Here is a 20,055-nt window from a genome sequence, read left to right on the forward strand (position 1 = left end):
TGTCCAGAAGAGGGCCACGAAGTTGGTGAAGGGTTTGGAGAGGAAGCCGTATGAGGAGACTGAGGGGAGACCTCATGGCGGCTCCAGCTTCCTCACAAGGGGAGGAGGAGGGGCAGGCGCTGATCTCTTCTCTCTGGTGACCAGTGACAGAACCCGAGGGAATGTCAGGAAGATGTGCCAGGGGAGGTTTAGGTTGGACATTAGGAAAAGGTTCCTCCCCCAGAGGTTGGTGGAGCACTGGAACAGGCTCCCCAGGGAGGTGTCACGGCCCCAAGCCTGACAGTGTTCAAGAAGAGAATGGACAAGCCCTCAGACACATGGTGTGAACTGTGGGGTTGTCCTGTGCAGGGACAGGAGTTGGACTCGATGATCCTTGTGGGGTCCCTTCCAACTCAGGACATTCTATGAAATAACTAACATTCATCAATTATACCCAATTAGTGTTCTAAATATTTTGAAAATTAAATGTAACTTTTTTTAAATCGGATGTATGTTGCATTATTTTTATTTTAGCTCTACTTGGAAGTAATAAGCTCCTGTAATTATTTCTCACCCTCCCTGGCAAAAAAAAAAAAAAAAAAAAGGCTATGTTTCAATATAGACAGTCATGAGTAAGTGATGGTTTTCTAATTTTACTGTCATCTTACATCTAAACCTTTTAAGGCTATGTTGGGAATCATTACTGCCTGGCAATTTTTTTAATACTGACACGTGTCCATTATTTAATGATTGCTTTTCATTTCTCCTTCTTTAAAAACCTAAAGCTTCGATTGCTATTTTGGTTCTAAGCAGGAGGTACTGTTGCCTCCAAACTTATTTCCGGCTGTGTTATATTTTAAGCATTAAGCCCTCCCGATTAGTCTCCAATCCTATAGTTGTTTGATCTAAGTTAGTCTAGGCTCCCTCTGCCACTGATCATGAAGGCAACTTAACTAAATCCCTTTGACTGGCTATCCAATTTTGACAGTTTGTGTTCTCTGAGGTGATTACATTTCTTTCCACATTTCCAACACAAGATTCTGTGCCTTTGTTTTCTGGAAAAAAAGAAAAAAAGAAAAGAAAAGTATTTTGTTTAAAACTGGACTAAAAGAACAAGCAAAGGTGTTAAATAACCACAACATAAGGTCAAATATTGTGAAATGAAATACTGACATGACTTCCACTGGTTGTAACAGGAATCCTGTCCTTCCTACCCTGCACTGTAACAGGGAGTTGTTGAGCTGGGGAGAAATGAGGGCTGGAGTTGGCTGCGTGTCAGGGACTTGTGTGCTGCCAGCAAAGGTTTTCAGCTATGGAGCCTTCAGGGTTGTCTGAAAAGAGTGCTGGGCAAAACACTTGCACTCTTCTTATGTCCCAAGTTTGTTGTACATCATCTTAATCCTCAAAGAGAAAACATAGTGAAACATCCATCGCTGCTTTCCTTTTCACTCTCGGTGTCTCTGCTGCCGGAGACAGATCCTCAGAGATGCGGTTGCACCCTTGGTTGTGACTCTCCTCCTTCTTTTCACACTTGGTTCCTGTGTGAGCACTTCGCTTTTTAAAAGAAGTGGTTTTTATCCTCTTTCCTCTACTCAGGTTGTCTATAATTCTATCATCTTCTTTGTCATGTTGCTCACTGCCAATCTGTGGTATCCACCCCTTTCTGGATATCTCTCCCACACCCCTCAGCAGTGACATGCAAACACCACATCCTGCACTATCAAAGAAAACACGCAGTTCTAATCTTTGTCACACAGCTAAACCATCCCTCCTTGTAAGCCCAGGATAGTCACATCATCTAGCAGCGTCTCAGTTGCATCCCCCAATCTCGTGGTCGCTCCTGTCTATGTGAGAAAGAGATTTTCTGCTTAAAAGAGTGGAGAATGAGTAATGGTGAAAATTTCTCACACCAACAGCTCCACAAAACACCCTAATGAAGCTGTGCAGATTCGTGTCCCTTTTTCCCTCCCTGTTTCGTCATTAACTCTGTTTTTGGCTCTCCCCACAGAGGGACTGAAGTCTCTCAGTTTTGATATCCCTGTGCTGTCCTAGCCTTGAAATATTGTTTGATTACCATATCCCTCAGCTCTGCCTCATGCCCCAAGAACAGTGTCTTGGGCCTCTCTGAGCAAAGAAATTTTAGAATGTTGGCATTGTATTACATAATTCACAAAAGAAACCACAAATATACTCGCTCTCCACAGCAGGACTGTCCACAAAACAACCTGGGATTCAAGCAATTTGTGTGAAATTAGAGCTATTTAAGCCCTATCCCTGAAGATCAGATTAGATATGTCTCCTCCTCTGTTACTCATCTGTTTTGTGAGCACTTATCTCAGCAGGTTAATACAATTGGGCTTTTCTACACTTTCCCAGCAAGTAAATAGGAGTAAACTACCACATCCTTCAAAATCCACAGACCCAGGCTATATTTTGTACTGGATTATGCAATGGGGCAAATATGAGATGAGATACACAAAGTGCCTCCTGGCAGAACCCGTTGGAAACCTGCTGAGGCTATTTGTTCTTCCTATGATTAAGCTGAAAGGTCTTAGGCAGAGCAACAGATGATAGCCTTTTCTCCTTCCACTCACTCCCACCAAGGTGTAGTGCATGGACCAAAGGCATTTTTCTGTATTCTACTGTTCCACTCCCATCCAGGAGCCCCTTTTATGTGCCACAATAGCTTCCTCTGATAAGCCATGGCACTAAGATTCACCAGCCCATTCCCAACAAACTCACCAATAATCATCAGACCAGACAATAGGGTGGCATAGTCAGGGCTCATTTCAGCATCTGCAACACAAAGGCAAGTCAGTCAGAAGAGCCCCTTTTCCTTGGTGAGTAGAGTCAGTATTTACCCACCCTGAGGAGTACTGGGTAGAAGGTCAACATTTTGTTGCCTTTTTTGATTGTGTAGCACAAAATGGCTTTTAAAAATGTTTTAAGATGTATATAGGATTGCCTAGTACAGTTTCACTGAGGCGGAGTGCCAGGGCATATCATGTAAAGTGTTGATCTTTCCTTCACATTCAATTGGATATAGAACAGTCGGTTTCCACTCCTCCTTTCTGGCAACAGGCTTAGCCTCGGGCACTTCCATATAAACTGAGCCCCTTGTAGCAGAATATCTGCCCAAGGTATCGGCAAGACTGAGAAACAGCAGTGGTCTTGGTGATGATGGCAGTTCTTTTCTCAAGTATCAAGGGTATGCTCCTCCTCTTGTTCCTCCCATGCTTTTGTTTTGGTCAGCCTGCACCTCCACTGCTGTGTTTCTCCATCTTCCTGGAGCCTACAAACATGGTCTACTCCTGCTGGGATCATGACGAACAGGAGCTACAAGTCCATACAACTGGCTGGGTGGCATTTGGATTCAGCCCTCATGGAGAGTTGCCTGGATCTGACATTGTGATAGGAGGTGTCTTCCCAAATGGCAGCATCTACTTCTCTGTAAGTTGAAAAGACTTGCTCTGCATCCCTCTTTGCCAAGGATCATGCTCCAGGTATATTGGTTTGAAAGCATGTCAGCTCAACTGGCTAAAGATAGATGTCCAAGGCCATTTGAGATGCTTAGTGGGCATGGCCTCTGACTGACAGTCCAGAAGAGCCCAGGTCTTCTGCAGGTCCTATGTCATCCCTGCTAGCCCCGTGCAGCTACCTGAGATACCCCATGATATCCCAGATGGCACTAGATGTTGTTGTTTAGACAGATACACTGATCCCACCTGCAAGTCAAAACCACACCCAGAACCAATTAGATATGACTGAAGCGATCACCTACCATGAAGCTAGATGATGCTGCTGGGAGTGCAACTTCTTATTAATCCAAACCAGAGGTCAGTTCAGCCAAAAGTCAGATGTAAAACTCCAGTGTTTTCCCTCCCTGAAGCTCTTCAAAGGTTAATTTACTTGGTTTCCTCTGTAGTAAGTGGAGACATGTTCACCTCCAAAAGTTGCTTCTTCCTGATGGTCTTAAATGTCTCCCTTAGGAAAAGGATAAGACACCCTTGGGACTTGCTGTTGTTCCCACTGTCTGTGAAGGCAACCACTAAGGATAGATGCCTTATGTTAAAACAGGTGGAGTTTAGAGGAATGAAATGCCACTGAGGGTGCTAAATCATGTTTTGTTTTAATCGTGAAAGAGAAACGGGCAGTTTAATGTTATCCAGATAAAGAAAGAAAAAGTGTTTACACTGATGAAGTATTTGCCAGTCGTAGTGGTTTTATTTTGTTCAGCTGTTTTCAGTTCCCTTTTCACACAACAGTAAGATGGGTTTTGCGTGAAATACATCTTGGTGCTTGTCTAAAATGAGTGAACTTTGGAGGGAATGAGGTAGCTCGCCTTATTTAGGGTTGGTTGCGAAACTATCCAGTTTTGAAATATTTTTGTGATTGTGATGCTTTTCAAACTCTGCCTCATGTTTCTGTGCCTTTTCACTAAGTAGCACTTGCATTTGAAGACCTCAGTCATGCGTTATTTGTCTTTTTCACTACGTCTATGCTGCTAAAGCCATCGGTTAGCTTGTAGTTTCTAGGAGGGCTTAGCATCCACACCCAGGCCCAGGTTCCAGGTGGTATGGAAAACCTAAGAGTTGAAGTAGAAGCTTTGGTATGCCCAAAATGTTTTACTTTTGAGCTACCTCTGTTTTTCAACAGGGCTTATTTTACTTCCCGTTCTGTGTGGTTGAGCCAGATGTGCTGAGGCACCCCAGCGTGCAGCAGGTCACTCAGGGAGCAGGGCAGATCCTCTGAGGTCCATCCTATCCAGGCCATCCTCTGGGTGATGGGGCCCAGGGACTGCTCTTTCCTTGGAGCAGCTGGATATAGCAGGGACTGGATGCGAGTTCTCTTTGATCGGTTTGTGGAAATCACCAGTAAAAGCAGAGGAGCTTTTTGGAGAATTAAATGCTTTGACAATTACTCAAGTCTCATCGGCGTTCTCCTTTTCTCCTTCTCCTTTTCTCCTTCTCCTTTTCTCCTTCTCCTTCTCCTTGCTTTGCCCTCTCCTCTCCTCTCCTCTCCTCTCCTCTCCTCTCCTCTCCTCTCGTCTTTTCCACTCCTCTTGCTTTGACCACTGTTCCTTTTCTCAGGATTGCCACATGGTAGATGAGGCAACCCTTGAGGAAGATGAGAGCCAGGACTACCAGCTGCTGTCGGTAACAGAGAATGAGACCCCTACCACCATGCTGTTCAAACGCCACCTTCGGACATGTGACCCAAATGACCTGGATATCACAGTAAGAAACGGGGTTGCTCAAGGAAGATCTCAAATAAACCTGCTCTCATGTCCCACTGTATCCCAGATCTGATCTGAGAATGACAGGTTTTTCTCACAAAAGTACAATAACAGGAATATAAAGAAAAATACGGATCCATAGGGTAACATTTATAATGCCCATTTCAAGGGCATTATTTTGATGTCATTGATGTTTTCTTATAATGTTTTCCATCAAAGAATTGAGAAGATATAATCTCAACATTTTCTTAAATTTGAACACATCTCTTCAAAATCCTGCTCGTTTCTCTGTCTCTCTCTTGTTTGCCACATACAAAAATCCAACCTAGTATTTGAGATAAAAATTTTGATTACCTAATGTAAGGCAGTATTTTGAAAATAATTATTTTTAGAAAATTCAGAGAGCTTTGATAATGTCAGTCCTTCTCTCTTGGAAGGTCTTCATACTGGTATTGACTGACATTAAAAACATGGCTAAACCAACTTGGTATTTTAAGTCAAAAAAGATGTTTTGCCACTGTTCACAAGCACACTAATGCACACGATTTCAGAACTCTGCATATATAGACGCTGATTACACCATTTCACCTTTACTTGAGGGACCTCTGGGTAAATCAGCGTTATCCAAGGCTTAGCCCACTCAAAAATATTTGTCCAGAATTAGGTGAACATGCACCATTTTTCCAGAATTCAAATACATGCGCAAATGGCTGGTTAGATGCCTTCGTAGTCACAAAGCTTCTTAATGACCTTTATTAATTGAAAGAAGTATAATCCCAATCTGAATGGGAAGAACCTACAGAGTTCTTTGGCAGCTGCTGTCCTTACATGATCATTAAGCGCATTCACACTCAACAGTAGCTGCTACTGGGGAACCAGGGGACTGCAGTTTCCTTTGCTTTTTGTGTAAGTCCCTTAGTAATTCTTTGTAAAAACTTCCCAAAACATAGTAATGGTATATACAGATCAATGAATGGCATCTGCTTGCTCTAGGATATGCAAAGATCTGAAAATTGGATCTTTAGCATCATCATACAGATCCCACAGCTAGAACAGTATCTAGACACTTGGTAGCTAAACATTTAAACTCAAAGGGATGGAGGTTCTGAAATCTTTATCAAATCCCCTACAGCTTTTTTTTTTTTCCAGCTTTCTTTCATTTCACATACCAGCACTTTAAATCCATGCGTACTTTAATATTGTGTGTGAAATGACAGTGGGCACAGCTTTCCTTGTGTCTTTTCTAGTTAAAAAAATATGTCTCTGTCTGGGCAAGACAAATCTTGTGTATTACACTTATTACTTTCTGGTTTATGTTCTGACATGTTGTCTGAGTGCCTGGGTATGTACTAAATATACACAGTTATATTATTTTCGGTGACTTTTAATTGTATATGGTTCGTATGTCGATTGCATTTTAATATATGTGCAGCGGTATAAGGCATATGATGTGGGGTGAATATCTGTGTGTGGTTGATGGGAAAGAATGAAGGAGATTTTCCAATGAAACACTCCTGTTACAGATGGACACAGCATGCCTCGTTACTGCATTTGGCACTGATGACACAGTCCAGTTCTTTGAAGGACAAAGATTTTCCAAATCTGTTTTCTTTATGAGGTACAGAGGCCCACCTGACTTAACTGACCCCCAAATATTCTTCACCTATGATCTGAGGCTGAACAATGTAAGTATTGGATAGGAGCGTTACTTGACATTTTAAAAAATTCGCCCTCTCTTTGCAAAGTTGATCACAACCATGCTGGACATTTGGATTGCACAGGTTGAAAAATGGATGTGACTGATCTTGGAAACATGGAAATAGAGCTGGCAAGAGTGGGAATGAAGCGAGAAGAGGAGGCTTGCTATGTGGAGGTGAAAGGGCTTGCTTACTAGGAAAATACTGTAAGGTGTAGCCTGTTCCTTTGACTAGAGTTTAAGGAGCCAAACACAGGCTGCGGTGCTATTGAATTACAATATAATTATTAACTCAGGTATTTATGTATACAGAGCTATTGTTCCATCCATATAGACCCATATAAGAATATCTATAATATACCAATGATATTTACTGATTCCCATCTTAGTTTCGTGGGAACTACACAATGTCGGAGAGGAGAGGAGAGGAGAGGAGAGGAGAGGAGAGGAGAGGAGAGGGGAAGGGAAGGGAAGGGAAGGGAAGGGAAGGGAAGGGAAGGGAAGGGAAGGGAAGAGGAGAGGAGAGGAGAGGAGAGGAGAGGAGAGGAGAGGAGAGGAGAGGAGAGGAGAGGAGAGGAGAGGAGAAGAGAAGAGAAGAGAAGAGAAGAGAAGAGAAGAGAAGAGAAGAGAAGAGAAGAGAAGAGAAGAGAAGAGAAGAGAAGAGAAGAGAAGAGAAGAGAAGAGAAGAGAAGAGAAGAGAAGAGAAGAGAAGAGAAGAGAGAAGAGAAGAGACGAGAAGAGAAATAATGGGTATACATTTAAATGCTCTGTGACAAGTCTAGCTAAGAGCTCAGAAAATGCAATATACACTAGTGTCAGGTATAAGGGTTTATCCAAGAGAGCTGGAGCCCCTTGTTAGTGTCAGCTTGTGGTACACACGCCATCCTTGTCAAACAGAGCTCAAAAGTACCAGCTCCGTCAGTGCGTTATTGCATTAACACCTTCCCTCTTTAAACAGCATCAGCCCACACAGTCAGCTCTCACTCAAGATGAAGCAGAATCTGCTGATCAGCCTGGGCAATATTCCATAGGGAAGAGGGACACTATTTTTATGTAAAGATTTGTGTGATTAGTGCTATCATGAGTTGTGCTTGTGACTCCAGAAAACCGGCAATTAAAAATGTTGATTGAACTGGATGGATGTTTCCTACGCTCAGTTCATATTACAATAGGTAAGTTAGTAACGCAGTTCCCTTATGGGAAAGAAAAACAAACAAAAAACCCACACAAAACCATGCAGAAAAAATCTGAAAGAAAAAGAATTTAAGACCTGGTGGAGCGGATGTGTTTGCCCTTCACCAGAATGCAGTCTCATCTTCTCATCTCACTCGTTATCAAAAACCAAGCAGTCACTTGCTAAATGCATCATCCTTCCTGCCCTCTCAGTTCTGGGTCTCATTCTCCTTGCGCTGCCTCCCTTTGACTTCTCCGGTTCCCTGTGCGCATCAGTGAGTTGCCAGGGGAACCTCCAGGTGACTCGTGTACCTGTTTCTTTCCCGGTTTGCTGTCCCAGTTCAAGAAACCAAGTACACTTGTGCCTTTATCCCACTGCCCATGGTCAAGCAGAAACACCATATCTACAAGGTAAACTTGCAGGCTGTACTACTGGGGAAAAAAAACAGGTCAGGAAAGACTTGTTCCTTCAATCATGTGTACAAGTCTGTCTTTTACAGCATTTTAGTATAAATTTGGGAGCATTCCATCTGTCTTTCACTGTCATTGGGATGAGCCAGACAATTTGTCTGGCTTGTGTGGAGATAAGCTGTGTCTGGTTTCTAGATTTGGAAGTACCTTTGTCTTTGTGTACATCACACCTGAAGAAACCTTGCTACAAGTCTGATGTCTCAGTGTAGTGAGCTCAGGCTGTGTTACCTATTGGTATCTTTGAGACCAAAGAGAGCCTCTGGAATTTTCTATATTTGAAAATACTTTTGCTTTTGTCCTCAGAAATTGCTAAGAGTATTCCTATAAAAAGCAAAACTAACATTTTTGCAGTTCTGTTTTCAAGACTGAATATGCAAATAAAGAAGAGCAAAAAAAAGAAACAGGAACTTTCTAAAATAAGCCTAGCTTACTTCTCAAATTAAGGTAATTTTGCTTCAAGGTCAAGCAACCCTTATTTTCATGGGTTTTGAGCGTTTATGCAATGGCATAAGGCAACATTTCACAAGGAAGAATTTGCATGGACTCGAAAAAAAGAAGAATTTCATAGGTAACCGCACAGAACAAACTCAGGAGTTTATGTCAGTTCTTGTGGTAACATCAGGATTTTGAGGCCTGATCTCATCAGTGCTGGTAAAAAGTTCAGTGATTAATGAACAGATTCAGGTAATTTCCGAGGTTTATTTTAAGCTGTCTTGATTATAGCACTTTTGGCATATAGTGGACCTGAGATCAAGGTCCCTTATCTTGCTTTACAGCCAAGATAATGCTGTATGTGGTAAACTATGTACATGTCTAGCCTGGAATCACACTGCTCAGCATAACAGGTCAAATAGACACTCCTGTGATTCTGATTAAGGAGAGGTGCTTTAGAGAAAGATGGAAATCCTTTCTGGAAAAACAGACTCTGCTGGTTGCATACCAAAATGAGTAGATAAATCATCGTCCAGTTTACCATCTGTTTTGTGAAACAGATTATATCTGTTTGCCTCAACGATGGTTAACTGCTTTTTCCAGTTGCCTGGGAAATAAATATTCTAGAGCTGATGATAACTTTGACTTTCTTCTTTTGGTTACAGTTTGAACCTGTAATAACACCCCACAACATATCCTTGGTTCATCACATTCTTGTTTATGCCTGTGGCAACACCAGTGTGTTACCCAGTGGCATAGGTGACTGCTATGGAGCCAATCCAGATTTTTCCCTGTGCTCTCAGGTGCTTGTGGGCTGGGCTGCTGGAGGAGAGGTGAGTCTGCAGGCCCCATTCCCTGCCCCATTTCTTGTTATGAACAGCTGCACCCTTGTCGGCAGCTGGTTCAGTAAGACCCCACAGTCCTGCAGGGCCAAACAAACTGGGGAAGTTTCCTCGTACTGTCCCTACTTTACTTCTGCTTCGTCAGATGATGCCGGCCATTTCTACATAATTGTCAATACTCTGCATATTATTATTATCATACCTGCATTAAACAAGTTTTGTATGTCACACAATAAGGCTTTCATTCTGACCTTTTGATAAAGTTGCTGTTAATTTCACAAAATGCTCCTTATGCTAGTCTTGCGTAACAGAGAGAAGGGTACCTACTTTCTGCTTTTTTTCCTACTGGCTCTGCCTCTTCTTCAGCAGAGTAAAATTAAAAGTTCAGTGAAACTGGTGCTTCTGAGTGGCCTAGTTAGAAGTCAGTGCTGCACAAATTGTAGTATCTACCTTGTGCCTTTCAAAGCAAAATGTATTTTGTATTTCTATAGTATGCATGTACACGGGGATGGAGAGATGAAGGAGATAAGTTTTAGACAAAACCCTTATACTAATTCTATTCAGATTTTATATTATGCAGTGTCAATATTGATATGAAATTTGCTGCAAGAGTGTACACATACTATAACAATCTTATTAATTATAGTATGAAAATAAAGATTAAACCAGACAAAAGGACAAATGAAAAATAAAGTTTGAAAATTCTTCCTTGTTCCAATTCAGAAGGAAAAAAATGGAACTGGCAGAATTTCCCAGAACATTTTGATTTCTAACAATATGTAAATAAATATTCAGAAATGTGAGAAAATAAAAACTTTCTTTTTGTAAGTGTTCAATCAAGAAAAAACAGAAAAGTGTTATAAACTAAGTACTCCATATAACTTTATTCCTCCATTTCCTCTTTAGCCTTACCAATTTCCAGATGAAGCTGGAATTTCCATAGGACACCTTGGGACCCTCAGTATGCCCGACTAGAAATCCATTACAGCAATTTTGACTTGTCACCAGGTGGATAAATGCTGGGCAGTTGTCTAACAAAGAATGTCTTCAGGATGGAAGTCTCAGACCTCACCTACATGCCTATTGGAAGCCAGCTACTGCACTAAATCCTTTCATACGCTGCTCAGTACAACCTTCAGGACAGCAAGAGTCAGCTGGACTGGGTTCCCCTTTAGGAAGAACTTAAACTTTAGAAACACAGATAGTTATACCTGCTTAGATCAGATGCATCTTGCCATCAAAAAAGTGGAGCACATCCTCCCGCTGTGTGGGAGTGTTGGGGAAAACGTCAGGGAAATGTGGGCATCATAGGAAAAAGGAGTGGAGTGGGAAGGGACAGCATGGCTGCAGGAGAAATAGCTGTATCAAGGCTCAGGATGAAGACCTGAGAGCCTAATAATACCACCTCAGGCTTCTATAATGCCATGTACTCCAGCCCTCAGTCTTTACGACAGGTGATGAAGAATGCCACCATGGTATTTGCCATCATTTTACAGAAGGGAAAACAAAAGTGTGGAGTGATTTTATGGGAATTGTCTGAGACTATAAGCAGGTCTTCCTATTAATCTGTGCCTGTTCCCAACCTGTGGTTGGGAAAGAGACGCTGAATGCGTTGTTGCTTCAGGCCCCACTTCTGATGTTTCTGGAGTCATTGCTGAAGGAGTAGTCATTTTTCTTTTATAGACTTGATCGACAGTTCAGGGGTGAGAATCTACTACATGCCAGAGCTACGGAAATATGATGTGGGGGTTCTGCAAACAGGCATCTTCATTTTCCCTGTGCATTTCATTCCTCCTGGAGCAGAATCCTACGGATCTTACGGCCTGTGCAATTCCAGCCAGTTTGATGAAGTGAGTATGAGGAAAGCCATATGAAATATTTCTTGATCTTTCCCACTTTAGGTTTTCATCTTGCTGTAGACATGTCCAAAAGCCACTTGGTGCAGGGTGCCATCTTAGCCTCCATGTTTGTGTGGTGCAAAATAGATAACTATTCTCAGAAGAGACTCAAGGTTTGGCCCAAGAGCATTAGCAGAGCTGTGTAAGCATGTCAGAACCACAGCTCGAATACCCCTTCATCCCATCTAAGTGAAAGGGAAACAAAACCTAAAGGATGTAGTGACTTCCTAAGACCCTCAAGGGAGTCTGCTCCATCACATGCAAGAGGCCTTCGTCCTACCATAGGTGTGTGGTACTGGTGCAGGAAGGCAGGTACCAGGCTGGGAGGATGTGGTGATGTCTCTCAGGTCAAGAAGGTACCTCTAGAGTGGAGATCTAACATCCCACAAAACACAGCCAGGAGGCTGCTGATAATAATCAGCTCTAGTGACTGTGGGATCCAGGGAATTTATCCTCTCCAGGACTGCTAGATGTGAGGTTGCCACTTTCCCTTTTTTCAGTTCCAGCCAGTGCTGAGGCTGCAGATAAACTCCAAAGAGATAAGACACTCCCAACCCCACCCAAAAATGCACACTCAGAGAGCAGACTCTGCTGACCACAAACAGATAAACACAGACAGGGGAACAGGACCTTTACAGACACCACCCAAACAACGCCCACATGAGCATGTACAGCACATATGACCCAATTCTCTTCCTCCTCTCTGACTAATTGGACTTAAAGTTCACGAGAGGAACACAACCATACGCTCACTCACCCAGCTCCCATATGTAATCACATTTGTTCTCTTCAATTTCCGGTCCAGACCATAAGTCCTTTCAGCATCTGTGCGCAGATTCAGGGCCCTTTTTTTCAGTCTCTGGTCTGGATCTCGGGTCTTTCCAGCTTGACGCTGCCTAATGGATCATCCCACCTCAAAACCACAGGCACACGCATATATACCATATATGGAGCACACTCATGCAGAAAATAGTTAGAAACAGTTTCTATAGTAGTACAGACTGCAGCAATCAGGTACCAGGTTTGATCAGACAAACATACTGACCAGCAGTCTGCTTGAGTACAACTGCGCTCTCCTCTTCCTCTCTCCGTTTTTGCCATGTTTTCTTTCTCTCTTTCCCTTCCTTTGACTTCTTCCCTAAGCATCCCACAATAAATTGTGTACATTTCCCCAACGCACTTAGAACATCCTGTAAATTTTACGCAGTCCCACAATCCTCCCTGGATGAGCCATAAATTCGCTCCCTTTTATGAGGCCTGAGGTAATCTTGCTTTTCTTCTTTTCATCAATTTTCAAAGATTTTCTTTGAGCCTTTAAAGGTTTTCGTTTTGATTGTTCTTTTAATGGTTTATTGATCAGTGTCTTATGATTTCTGCTTTCACTCTTTCTGTCATCTGTTCTTTCTTAGACTTCATGTATCTGCATGTTTAACTTACTACCTCTCCTGTATATTGTCTTTGTTTTTTACTTAGCTGATAGCGAGATATGCTTACAGTACCCAGCATGAGGTATCACAAATTCAGACAACTATGCCAGAGTACCTAAAGCCAGAAGGGTCATTTCCAAAAAGGCTCACTAGAGCAACATTTCAATCAGTAGTGACCTACATAAGGAAATGGGGCTTCAACCTCCTTTTTAAGAAAAATGTTAAGCTGACAATTATATGAGTTCCATCAAGCTTTTGACCTGATGGGCAGGACTGAGGTCTGTCTGCCAGGCTTTGACCTACTTCATTTTGAACCGCAGATGAATGGGATGCTGGTTCCAGATCTGCATGTCTTTGCCTACTTGCCTCACACCCACCTGTCTGGCAGAGGAGTGAAAGCTGCTCAATACTGGTAAGAGAAGGAAACTCACAGTATCACTGCCCATGCCACGGGATCATTCCCTGCCTCTTGGGCTAGAGTGGATGAGAATGGTGTTCCCAGGTTAGTCTCCATCTGTCAGTGCCCTAGACACTGTAGTGTCTGAATTAAAGAACTAGCTCCTAGTGAAAGAAGGGTCAGCTCAGCAGAGAGTAAGAGATAAGAGACCAGGACTGCACCTCTTGTTAAATAAAACAGGCCCAGACGGTGAGCTCAAGCACTGGACTGCTGCTCATCCACACCAGGCAGCAGCTAGACAGTGCCCTTGCTTAGCTTGGTCCTGCTTACCAGACTCACGCTGAGGCCACATGGGCACAGTTCTGGGGATTGCATGTACCACTTCCCGTGGGCTGTGTGGGAACAACTACACTGGGTTTGGTTTCCTCCACCATTCTCCCACACTGAAAACTTCAGCACCCTTATGCACTCTCTGATCACATCCCAGCCCACAGAGCATGAATTCTCATTTTCAAGCTATGAAAATAGCAAATTGTGGTCTGCAGCATAGCATTTGAACACTACTTCAGCCTCTTAGAATTTTGGAAAATAAATAAATAAATAAATAAACAGAACTAATAAAAACAATTTTGCTTTGGCCAAAGAGGCATCACAGCGGTGCAAGTGCTTGGTAGTACAGGTGTGGGGCGTATCTCCCCCTTAGGTTTCTAATTTCAGAATAACCAGCTGAAGAACTGGGCAGAGAAGAACCTAATGAAGTTCAACAAGGGCAAGTGTAGGGTCCTGCAGTTGGGGAGGAATAACCCCAGGCACCAATACAGGTTAGGGGTGGACCTGCTGGAAAGCAGCACTGCAGAGAAGGACTTGGGAGTTCTGGTCGACAACAGGTTGACCATGAGTCAACAATGTGCCCTTGTGGCCAAGAAGGCCAATGGTATCCTGGCTGCATTAGGAAAAGTGTGACCAGCAGGTCGAGGGAGGTTATTCTCCCCCTCTACTCTGCCCTGGTGAGGCCACATCTGGAGTACTGCATCCAGTTCTGGGCTCCCCAGTTTAAGAAGGACAAGGAATTACTGGAGGGAGTCCAGCGGCAGGCTATGAAGATTATTAGGGGTCTGGAGCATCTTTCTTATGAGGAGAGACTGAGAGAGCTGGTTCTGTTCAGCCTGAAGAAAAGAAGGCTGAGAGGGGATCTCATCAATGTTTATAAATATCCCAAGACTGGGTCTCAAGAGGATGGGACCAGACTCTTCGGTGGTGCCCAATGATAGGATAAAGGGCAATGGGCACAGATTGAATCACAGGAGGTTCCATCTAAACATGAGGAAAAACTTCTTTACTTTGAGGGTGCCAGAGCACTGAACAGGCTGCCCAGGGAGGCTGTGGAGTCTCCTTCTCTGGAGACATTTAAAACCTGCCTGGACACATTCCTGTGTGATCTGCTCTGGGTGAACCTGCTTTAGCAGGTGGGTTGGACTAGATGATCTCCAGAGGTCCCTTCCAACCCCAACCATTCTGTGATTCTGTGATAAGCCAAGCACTACACTGCAGACAGTTACATGGAGGTAGACAATCTGTGCCAGTGAGACAGAGAACAATGCACGACCCTATGATATTTAGCAATATGGGTGCAACCCGAGATGTCATAGTGACACTCCAGTCTTGGAGTGCTCACTGTGACACCTTCAAGATCAAGTTCCCTGCCTGTTTACATAGCATTGCTGGTGCATGCTCTGGGGTATGATGTGAGTCCCATCTGGAATGGCAGGGGGAAATTTTGGCATTGCCTTAGATGGTTGTGCTCTAACACCAAATCCCCAGACCCCTGCACTGTCTCACATAACTAAGCCACATGCTGATTCACGAGACCTAAGAACCTGGAATATGGATGGAGAAGCAGCACTCAAGCTTGACCTAAGAAGCAACATCACCAAGCACCGTAGAAAGAACAAGGAAGAATTCACATGTGACACTTCTACATTGGCACGGAAGTCCTAAAGAGCCTGCCAGCTTTACACAGCTAGGGTCAGACAGTCTTTTCATTCAGGACAGCATTTTGTAATGCAAGTATTGGAGTTTTTACTTCTGGGATTCCAGGCTGTCATCTGAAAGGCAAAGATTTCAAGGCACAACAATTACTAACATGTAAAAAGTCCATATTTGGACTCCAGACCAAAGAGGGTTGGGTGAGAAATTTCAGGTGTATGTTTGGGACTGACTGTTGCTGCAAGTCTGTTCTGTGAGTCATGGTACAAAAGAGATCAAGCGTCATTTCTGGAGGGGATTTTTCTCGTCTTTGTTTATTTCAGTCAGAAATTGGTTATTCCACATCCCTCCCTGGAAATGTTATAACTTTCTCCCCTTGTTTGTCTTCCCCAGGAATGGTGAGCAGTTGGGGATCTTCTGTGAGGACAATAAGTATGACTTCAAACTGCAGGAGATTCGGGACATGAAGGAAATCCTCATAATGAAACCAGTACATTCCTCCCCTGGGATGTAGCCATGGGTGGGCAGGCTGGGGAGGTGGTGAGCACCAGAGGTGTCAAAGCATGCTGTCATATTCTGTCCTTCCTTCCACCTCAGGCTGTGGCCTGTTGCTTTCACACAGTTTCCAGGTTTCCCATATTGCGAGCGGTTGTTTTGCATGTTTTGCCTGTATGGCTCTGACAGTGTGATCTACTATGTTCCCTAGGGGGATGAGATCCTGGTTGAATACAACTATCAGACAGGGATTACTTCTGTAAATTTGTTTTTCTACATACAAATATTTCACTGCTTTTAAAAACAGTTTATCAGCTTTAACATATTTTGGGCAGACGTATCTCTCTTCATCAAGCCAATACGTCCCCAGAAAAAGCTTCTTGTGCCAGACACAATATCATACATATACTGAGGTGTGGCTTGCACAGTTGCTGCATGGCTGGAGAGTAGGTCTCCAGCAAGACCGTCCTAGAATAGGCTTATGAATAGATCCCAAAGCTGTCTTGCATCCAATACCATACAAGCTAACTCTTGTCTAAAACATCAACTGCAAGTAGTAAAACTTGCAGCTGAGTTGGTTTTCAATCATTGAACACTTGGATTTAGTGGACAGGCAGAATTCAAATACAGAAACTGCTGTAATCTGGCAGCTGGATCTGATTTGGACTTCTCAAAATATGAAGACATTCTTTTTAGTTCTTCTTATTCATACCAGGCATCAATTCTGCAGAAATTAGCATGTAAACAATTATTGTCATACTTCATAACTTATTTTAGAGCATATGCCATGCGGAGGAGTTAATGACATTATTGCACTTAGAAATATGCACAAGAAACCAAGATTGGACCTAAAGAGGATTACAGAGTTTATATTCACAGAAAGCAACATTGTTTGATCTGGTTGGGCCCATTCCAAACATAGGGATCAACTGAAAAATTCCAATCTAGATGTCACACTGAGTTTATTCACTGAATATTTTAGTTGGACTTTCCAAAGTTTCAGATTTTGGGATACAAATATGAAATACAAATATAGGAGTGAAAATACTGTATACAAATATAGTAGTCTGAAATACAAATATAGTGGTCTCCCTGAATGAGAGAATAAGTATATTTAGGTTATATTCAGGTTATAAAACCACAGAGCAGTCTATTTAATAGACTCTCTTGTGAGGATACTTTGATTCTCTGTTTCTAACTCTCTCTTTTTTTTTTCTTTTTTTTTTCTTTTTTTTTTCTTTTTTTTTTTTTCTTTTTTACCAGATAGAATCTGTTTGAGCTGTGAACAAGAGTGCTTTCCTGAGGAGAAATAGTCTCCTCATTGTGTCTCAGCAAACCTTTGAGTCATCCTTGTGTCTTTGCAGGGTGGGTTAAGCACCATGAATGAGATGTGTCTCACATTTCTCTTCTACTACCCTCATAACAACATCTCCAGTTGTTTGAGCTGCTCTGAAATTTTGCATGTTGTGGATGTACTCAAGCAGGAGGCCTCAGGATAGATCCTAAGTCAACATGTTTCTGGAGGTAGCAGAGTAAAATGTAGCTATGAAGAACGGGAAAAGGAAAAGATAATGACAATGAAATGTTGCTGATAAGGAAGAAAGAGCCATTTGTCTGGATCTGTCAAGTTGAGCTCCCTTGTTGCAGGAAATCTATCAACTGTGATACTTTAACAATCTTTTTCTCCTTTATCTTTTTTCCCCTTCATTTCTTTTTTCTGCCTTCCTCTTCTTCTCGTGATTTGTCTTCTCCACTTCCCTGTTGCCCCTTACTCTCTCCTCAGTGCAGAGGAAGGAATGATGGCCATGGACTTTATTGACTGGGACAATGTGACTGTCAAAATTGCAGAGAAAGCAGCCAAGGAGGCAGATCAAGTAGTCTTGATTAAAAACATTAATGTAAGTCTCCCTTTTGAGCAATTTGTGGTTGGGGAAATGGACTTGGCTCTGACATTCCAAGAGTAAAGCACAGGTGAGAGATAGAGCCAACACACAACACCTTGGGTAATACCAGCTATTCACAGTTCGTCCATGGCTATAGGAACTGAAAGGGATTATCTGAATTATGAAGTTCTCTCTCTCAGGCTGCAGTTGCAAGTAACTGTACAAGACATATTTAGTCGCCACTTCACTTTGAACTTAACAAGATAAAAAATATTCTCCAAAGAGAAAAAAACACTCTTGTGTCTTGGTAATATAACAGGGCCTAGGGGTGATGCCATGGCAGTGCATTTTTGACAGAATGAGCAGTAAAATAGAGCTGAAGGTCCCTCAGACGATGTACATACAAAGGGAGTTATGATGATCCAGAAAATCCACATGTATGACATAGCTTCCTGGCTCTTACTTATCTGGCTGCATTTCAGTGCATCAGTTCGGTAGCTACTTATCTTAGAGGTAAATTAGGGAAAAAATCTCTTAACTGAGGAAGAATCAAAATTCCATCTCTCTCAGAAAGCTTTCTGCTGTCAGAAGACTCATGTCGGGGCTTTCTCTGAGATAGCCAGTTACACACCTGGATAGCAAGAAAACTGAGTAAAACACGTCCCAAACTTGCAGTGTTATGCCAGAATCTTGTGGCTCCCAACTCAAAACAGATCATGTAATCTTTTTTTCCCCCTCTTCCCTTCCATCCTCAGGAACTCCAGAGAAATGAGAGTGGTCTAATCAGAGACGTCAATATTCCAGAGCGGGCTGCCTGTCACAATATTTCTGGACACCTCTCAATGTCAGGTCTGAGGGCCACAGCAAACCTTCGTTTGACCACAGTTTGCGCTTCTGAGTCATCAGCCACCAAAGAAACCACTTCATTTCCTCTTCTTTCACTCACACAGCTGGTGTTTGCTTGGCTTATCTTGACCTCTGAATACGGAAACTGAGGGGCAGAACACCAGAACAGATCACTGGCCTGCTGGAGAAGTCTCTGTAATTACCACCTGGTAGCGGAGTATTCCAGATCTGATGGCCCTGAACATGAGAGGATACTTAAACAATAGGAAAATGTCTCCTTTTGGAAGAAATACGTTCAACAGGCACTGGCATTTATTTTAGCTTCATTAAAAATACTTTCTAGTATAGTTTGTTCTGAATTAGAAAAGCAATGTAGTATAATGCAGTAAAGACAGGAAAACAGGCACCTCTTCAATAGCTGCTCTTAATTATCAAATCCAGAGCTTTCATAGATGGGCTACTATATGTATTTGCTCACTGGCATTTCAGTAATCATTATCTAGTGACAAGCTATCAACATATTCCCTGTACTCAGGTCAGTACAGAAAACTAAGCTCCTAAGTTATTAATAATGTGTTTCAATCTAAAACTAGTCCTGCCATATCTAACAAGAAAGTATATATTCCAATGACCTCATGGCAGAGAATTCACCTGCTGATTGCCAGGTAATAATGAGGCAATGACTCATTGTTTACTGAAAAATGGACCTTATACATTGTCATATAGCCAACCTATGAATTCCAATTTTACAAAAGCTAAACCATTTCTTGTTCTTTTTTCTTATATTTTTCCCCAATGTATACATGAGACGCAGAAGAGCAAATCTGATGATAGTTATGTTCTTTGTCACGATACTTACTCTTCTGAATTTCAAATTTAATACTGAAACTTTTCAACAAATTATCTCCCCACTTTCCCAAAGGCAGAGTCTCTGCTTATTTTGACAATAATTGGTACACAAGGTAAAAACACCCTCAGACTTTAAAAGCAAGCATCACAAAACAGAGTGATTAGGAGGCTAACTAACCATGCAGAGTGGATTCCTTCCTCAGTGGACTGATGAACATGTATTAGCTAGTAATCAGCTTGGCTAAAAGTGAAATATGGACAGAAAAAAAATAATATTTGCCTTGAAGGCAAGTTCATGAAGAGAATCCATGAGATTCCAAGAGAATCATCCAGACACCCAGAGTCATGTCCTGAATAGAGCATACATTACTGACATCACTGCACTGTGCTTAGTAACATAATCTTAATTCTCACTAAACATTTTCACCTTCAAATTCCTATGGGA

The 20,055-nt window shown here is 42.4% G+C and overlaps 1 protein-coding gene across 1 annotated transcript; it reads left to right on the top strand.

Annotated features, from left to right (window-relative positions):
• Window positions 1–3,159: 3,159 nt before the first annotated feature.
• LOC135988008 (putative DBH-like monooxygenase protein 2) lies at window positions 3,160–18,910 on the top strand. Its single transcript, XM_065633553.1, is given in 14 exon segments — window positions 3,160–3,429; window positions 5,070–5,216; window positions 6,739–6,900; window positions 8,412–8,495; window positions 9,653–9,820; window positions 10,736–10,772; window positions 10,775–10,837; window positions 11,513–11,679; window positions 13,475–13,566; window positions 15,931–16,027; window positions 16,244–16,291; window positions 17,397–17,538; window positions 17,821–17,930; window positions 18,671–18,910. Coding segments are annotated over 14 exon segments (1,827 nt in total).
• Window positions 18,911–20,055: the final 1,145 nt, after the last annotated feature.

The sequence above is a fragment of the Caloenas nicobarica genome, chromosome 1 (assembly GCF_036013445.1).
Source record: "Caloenas nicobarica isolate bCalNic1 chromosome 1, bCalNic1.hap1, whole genome shotgun sequence".
In the NCBI taxonomy this organism is placed as follows: Eukaryota; Metazoa; Chordata; class Aves; order Columbiformes; family Columbidae; genus Caloenas; species Caloenas nicobarica.